Below are 6,952 nucleotides of genomic sequence, written 5' to 3' on the forward strand. Positions count from 1 at the left end.
TTTTAATGTTGGTCATTATGGTGGTACTTAATGAATACTTAGGTCTACTACACTACTGTATTTTAATGTTGGTCATTATGGTGGTACTTAATGAATACTTAGGTCTACTACACTACTGTATTTTAATGTTGGTCATTAGGGTGGTACTTAATGAATACTTAGGTCTACTACACTACTGTATTTTAATGTTGGTCATTATGGTGATAGTTAATGAATACTTAGGTCTACTACACTACTGTATTTTAATGTTGGTCATTATGGTGGTACTTGGAGAGTCAAGTGTTTTCTGAGGTGCTACTAAAGTTTGAGAAACATTGCTGTACATTATTATTACATCACTTCATGAAATATACTATTGTTGATAGTACGTTATATTGTATTGTTTTATACAATATTTCTTAGCTAAAAAGTTTGTTTTTCGTTTTAAAATTCCTGTTACATGTTAAAAATGGTGCTGTTTCGGGACAGATAAAACTGAGCGACACTGCTTCACAATGCAGGTTTTTGTTGGTAGTACATTCTATTGTATTGTGTTTATTCAATATTTCTTTTCTAAAAGATCGTTTATCTTTTTAAAAGGCACGTTACATGTTTAAAAAAATGGTGATGTTTTGGGGCGGAGGGCAAAGCACCAATTAAATTGATTTGAATTCATTTCAATGGCCGACGTTGATTTGAGATAAAAGTGTTTTGAGTTGAGAGCTTGGTCACAGCACCAATTAATCTGGTAATTTAAGGTACTACTGTACCCTACTAAAAATATCCACACAGAATGCGAGGGAGGGGCTGCTTTTGCGAGATACTGCACGTGTTACATCAGCATGTAGGAGAGATCCTTCTAGTATACCACAACTCGGCCTTTACATTCAAAGGTGTAATACATTTAAAGCAGACATGGCGTCCAAAGAAATAAATCAAATAAATCCTAAATATCTATATTGCTCAGTTTGAACTTGAGTCAACATGTATGTACTCGCTGACAATGTCGGGCAGTGACACCAAATATGCTGCATAAACTCCACCAGTCGCTAATGAGCCAGCTCCTCGAAGTCCGAGAGCTGCTTCATCTGCTCCACTTGCATAGAGTGTCTTCTCACCAGCTTCTTCTTGCACTTCAGCCCGCCTCTCTTTGGTGTGTTTGGTGCCGCCGGCGCTATGGATCGGATCCCGCTGGCCAGAGGCGACGAGGGCTTGCTACTAGCGCCAATGTCGGGGATGGGAGGCTTGAGGTTGACGTTGAGAGGGGGCAGGTGGCCCGGCCTGGTGTGGGAGATGTGGTCCAGGAGCAAGGTGCCGGAGCCTCTCCTCTCCAGGAGGCCCGGCGCACGCCGGCGTGCGGTGCTCGGAGAGGACATGCTGTTGTTGCTGTCCAGGGACTCTCTGGAGCCGGTCAGCATGGCCAGAGGGGAGGTGTTCAGTTTCCTTCGCTCCACCGGGACCTTGGGGGAGTCCGCTATGACGGAGTCCGAGTAGAGCTGGGAGTCGGAGTCGTAGTGGTCGTTCCCGAGTCGTCTCCTGTGCAAGGTGTCTCGGAGACCGGCGTGCCCGCTGTTGTTGCCCTCCTGCTCGGTGGGCACGGTGCTCCGTCTGGCCAGGGGCTGGTGCTGGCTGGGAGGTCTCTCGTAGGTCGGGGGCACCGGCAGCGAGGCGGCCAGCTTGGTGTCTTTGCCGTCCACGCTGTTCTGTCGAGACAAAGCGCCTCTCTTGCTCAGCGTCAGTCCGTTCACGCCCGCCACCGCGTCCTCGTCCGAGGTGACCTTCTTGGCCTCTTCCTGGCTCTTTGCCCGCTCCGCCAGCACGGAGGGCGCGATGAGCCCCCACGGCTCCGACTGCAGCCGCTTGAGCTGAGGCAAACGCGCTCGCTTGTGGTTGGCGGGCCTCCGCGTGGGAGACATGGGCCCGTTGTTAGCCAGCTTGTTGGCCGAGCAGGAGGTTTTCAGCTTGGTCTGGAAGCTGAAGACCGTGTTTTGTTGCTCCTGCTCGAGCACGGGAGATGCGGCGACGTTGATATCAGAAGGCGAAGCGCAGTAGGCCGGAGACGACTTGTCGATCATCTCTGGAGACGGAGGGACGTTCAGGTACTGCTTGGTGGTTTTGGTACCGGACGGCGACTTATCTGTAGTGATGATGATCACCTCCTTGCCTTTGGCTTTGCAAGCATCCAGGAGGAGCTTTAATGTCTGCTTTTCGTCCGCGTTGATGGCGTAAACGAGCGCCGAGGCCCCGCTCCTGTCCTCCAAACTAGGATCAGCTCCGTTGCTCAGCAGGTGTTCCACCACCTCGTGCCCCGCCTCATGGATGCAGGCGTGCATGAGGGCGGTCCTGCCTCCCTTGTCTTGTATGTTGGGGTCGGCCTGGTTGTCCAGCAGATACTTGACCAGCTTGGACTTGCTGACGCTCTGCTGGTCGGCGTGCGAGGACATGCAGGCCACCATGAGAGGAGTCTCCCCGCGTTCATTGCTCTCGTTGATGTACGCTCCGCCCTCCAGGAGGAGTCTGGTGAGCCTCAGACGGCGGAGCCATACCGCTTTTAGGAGAGAGTTCCCGTCCGTCCGCAGCTCCAGGATGTCGGCCATGGCGGCTTGTTCTTCTGCGTTTGGACTTTTACAGCTGGCAGCCCTTTGGGGAACAAACATTATCGGTAGTTTATAGGGCTGTGAATCTTTGGGTGTCCCACGATTCGATTCAATATCGATTCTTGGGGTCACGATTCGATTCAAAATCGATTTTTTTTTTCAATTCAACACGATTCTCGATTAAAAAACGATTTTTTTTCCCGATTCAAAACGATTCTCTATTCATTCAATACATAGGATTTCAGCAGGATCTACCCCAGTCTGCTGACATGCAAGCAGAATAGTAGATTTTTGTAAAAAGCTTTTATAATTGTAAAGGACAATGTTTTATCAACTGATTGCAATAATGTAAATTTGTTTTAACTAATAAATGAACCAAAAATATGACTTATTTTATTTTTGTGAAAATATTAGACACAGTGTGTTGTCAAGCTTATGAGATGTGAAGCAAGTGTAAGCCACTGTGACACTATTGATCATTTATTTTTTGTAAATGTCTAATGATAATGTCAATGAGGGATTTTTCATCACTGCTATGTTGAAATTGTAACTAATATTGATACTGTTGTTGATAATATTCATTTATGTTTCACTACTTTTGGTTTGTTCTGTGTCGTGTTTGTGTCTCCTCTCAATTGCTCTGTTTATTGCAGTTCTGAGTGTTGCTGGGTCGGGTTTGGTTTTGGAATTGGATTGCATTGTTATGGTATTGCTGTGTATTGTTTTTCTGGATTGATTAATTAAAAAACATTTTTTTTATAAAAATTAAAAATAAATAAATAAATAAAAAAATCGATTTTTTAAAAATGAGAATCTATTCTGAATTGCACAACGTGAGAATCGCCATTTGAATTCGAATGCATTTTTTTCCCACACCCCTAGTGCAGTGGTTCTCAACTTTTTTTTAATTCAAGTACCCCCTAATCAGAGCAAAGCATTTTTGGTTGAAAAAAAGAGATAAAGAAGTAAAATACAGCACTATGTCATCAGTTTCTGATTTATTAAATTGAATAACAGTGCAGAATATTGATAATTTGTAGTGGTCTTTCTTGAACTATTTGGAAAAAAAGACATATAAATAACTAAAAACTAATTGAAAGATAAACAAGTGATTCAATTATAAATAAAGATTTTATATACATAGAAGTAATCATCAACTTAAAGTGCCCTCTTTGGGGATTGTAATAGAGATCCATCTGCATTCATGAACTTAATTCTAAACATTTCTTCACAAAAAAAGAAATCTTTAACATCAATATTTATGGAACATGTCCACAAAAAAATCTAGCTGTCAACACTGAATATTGCATTGTTGCATTTCCTTTCACAGTTCTTTTTGACAGACATTTTAGTGAGGGTCAAACCATCATGGCATGGGGGAAACTCTGGGTTTATAGTAATGAATGGAATAGCATACTTGATTTGATGTTAAGTTTATGAACGTACATTCATATTTTGTTGAAGTATTATTCAATAAATATATTTATAAAGGATTTTGGAATTGTTGCTATTTTTAGAATATTTAAAAAAAATCTCATGTACCCCTTGGCATACCTTCAAGTACCCCCAGGGGTATGCGTACCCCCATTTGAGAACCATTGCCCTAGTACAGTGGTTCTCAACCTTTTTTCAGTGATGTACCCCCTGTGAACATTTTTTTAATTCAAGTACCCCCTAATCAGAGCAAAGCATTTTTGGTTGAAAAAAAGAGATAAAGAAGTAAAATACGTCATCAGTTGCTTATTTATAAATTGTATAACAGTGCAAAATATTGCTCATTTGTAGTGGTCTTTTTTGAACTATTTGGAAAAAAAGATATAAAAATAAGTAAAAACTTGTTGAAAAATAAACAAGTGATTCAATTATAAATAAAGATTTCTACACATAGAAGTAATCATTAACTTAAAGTGCCCTCTTTGGGGATTGTAATAGAGATCCATCTGGATTCATGAACTTAATTCTAAACATTTATTTTGTTGAAGTATTATTCAATAAATATATTTATAAAGGATTTTTGAATTGTTGCTATTTTTAGAATATTTAAAAAAAAATCTCACGTACCCCTTGGCATACCTTTAAGTACCCCCAGGGGTACGCGTACCCCCATTTGAGAACCACTGCCCTAGTAGTTTAGCTCCACTTTTCAAAGTGCTGGAACACCACCAGCAGGTGGCAGTGTGCTACAACATTGCAATATTCCTGACAGTACTTTGTTCATTATAACACTTTTAATGGAGGTATCCATGGGAACGCTCACTAACACGAAAGTGTGCAAAGATACTGCTAATATGTCATCCTATAAATAGGCCTGTAAATAAGGAGGACTAATAGGGCGCCTAAGCCTGGAGATTTATTTATGAACAACAAATACATACAATTGTGTTGCTTAGATGATGCAACCCGGCAAAGCAAAAATGTGCATGTCCCAAAAAAACTGTTGATAAATGTGTGAACATGTTCTTACCTGGTCGGAGGACAGGCTTCCCATGCTCCAAGCAAGGAGGAGAAACCAACAGATGCTCGAAAACACAAAGTTCTTATTTGTGCGCCACCGACGCGTCCAGATGTTGTTGTTGTTGTTCTTGTTGTTGTTGGTGGTGGTGGTGGTGGTGGCAGGCAACGCCGAACCTCTTCGGTTCCGGGACGCACATTAGCGCATCTGGCTTTTGTCCTCAAGACGCGGCGGAGTGATCGGATGTCTGCTCTCAAGGAGCACAACCTGGAGCCGCTGCGGGTTATAAATAACTTACTTTCTCAGCCTGTTGAATGAAAACGTGCGCGCCGTTGACGTCAGAGAGGACCAAAAATACATTGCGCGTCCGACGAGAACCTCTGTGTGCGCGATCCTTACATGGCGGACGCGCGCGCGCACACGCACACGCGAAAGCAGTGTTGACTTGGAAATGTTGTGTGTGTGTGTGTGTGCGTGTGTGTGCGCGTGCGCGCGTGAGTGTGTGTGTGTGTGTTGAATTCACGCACATAAGAAGGGAGAAGATGTGTAAATGAAAGCAGTTGGCATGTAAGCCGACACGAAGATGGCAAATATTATCTTTAGGTGCCTCACTGATGGATTAACACAACAACATTCCCACAATATCATACAGTTTTTTTTGTCCCTAACACAATGGAGGCTTCAACAGCACACACTTTTTTTTTTTTTTTTTTTTTTAAAAGAAAGAAAACTAAATTACCGTATTTTCCGCACCATAAGGCGCCCCGTGTTATTGGCCGCACGTTTAATGAACGGAATATTTCAAAACTTTGTTTACCTATTAGCCGCCCCGTGCTATTAGCCGCACCTAGGCTACGCTAAAGGGAATGTCAACAAAACAGTCAGATAGGTCAGTCAAACTTTAATAATATATTACAAACCAGCGTTCTAACAACTCTGTTCACTCCCAAAATGTAATGTGCAAATGTGCAATCACAAAAATAGTAACACTCAAAATAGTGCAGAGCAATAGCAACATCAATAACTCGACGTTGCTCATACGTTAGTGTCACACGACACACAAAACAAACATTTAAAGCTCACTTTCTGAAGTTATTACTCATCCACAAATCCCTCGAATTATTCTTCTTCGGTGTGCTTCACTTGTTTTTTGACACCATCTGTGATGTGGACGCGCATGCAGTCGTAGATCAACAGGGACGGCGCTGCGTGAAAAAAGTCACCCGGTGTCTTCGCGTAAACGTCTATCAACCACTCGCTCATCTTTTCTTCATCCATCCATCCCTTCGAGATAGCTTTTATGATGACGCCGGCTGGAAAGTTCTCTTTTGGCAAGGTCTTCCTTTTGAATATCACCGTGGGTGGAAGTTTCTGGCCGTTAGCATGGCAAGCTAGAACCACGGTGAAGACGGCTTCTCATTCCCTGTGGTGCGAATATTCACCGTACGTGTTCCCGTTGTATCCACAGTTCGGTTCACATGAATATCAAAAGTCAGTGGAACCTTGTACGCGTGTCTCTTAGTAGGAGCCATTTTGTTGTCTTTACAGAAATACACAAATGAAATGAAACGTAATATCCGCGCGCTTCTTCTTCTACGGGGGCGGGTGCTCACCTTGGTGGTTGCTTACCGTAGAAGAAGAAGCGCTTCCTCTTTTACGGGGAAAAAAGATGGCGGCTGTTTACCGTAGTTGCGAGACCTAAACTTTATGAAAATAAATATGAATATTAATCCATATATAAGGCGCACCGGGTTATTAGCCGCACTGTCTGCTTTTGAGAAAAATTGTGGTTTTTAGGTGCGGCTTATGGTGCGGAAAATACGGTAGTCAATTCAATGACATTTGGTTCACTAGAAGCCAATTGATCAGTTTCAAGGTCAAACTCTCACCACCACAGAGTAGGGTTGTCCCAATACCAATATTT

General features: G+C 42.9%; 1 protein-coding gene across 1 annotated transcript; it reads right to left on the bottom strand.

Annotated features, from left to right (window-relative positions):
• Positions 1-575: 575 nt before the first annotated feature.
• On the bottom strand, positions 576-5,212 carry LOC133645757 (ankyrin repeat domain-containing protein 34C-like). The gene is made up of 2 exons (XM_062040626.1): positions 5,041-5,212; positions 576-2,619 (listed from the first exon to the last, which is right to left on the bottom strand). Exon 2 carries the CDS (start codon positions 2,574-2,576, stop codon positions 1,029-1,031), a length of 1,548 nt encoding a protein of 515 aa, XP_061896610.1. The 5' UTR covers positions 2,577-2,619; positions 5,041-5,212; the 3' UTR covers positions 576-1,028.
• Between the last annotated feature and the right edge of the window lie 1,740 nt (positions 5,213-6,952).

Source organism: Entelurus aequoreus, linkage group LG03, assembly GCF_033978785.1.
Source record: "Entelurus aequoreus isolate RoL-2023_Sb linkage group LG03, RoL_Eaeq_v1.1, whole genome shotgun sequence".
Taxonomy (NCBI): domain Eukaryota; kingdom Metazoa; phylum Chordata; class Actinopteri; order Syngnathiformes; family Syngnathidae; genus Entelurus; species Entelurus aequoreus.

What these genes read in the sequence shown, in the direction of transcription:
- LOC133645757 (XM_062040626.1), bottom strand. Translation starts at nt 2,576, where the DNA reads ATGGCCGACATCCTGGAGCTGCGGACGGACGGGAACTCTCTCCTAAAA.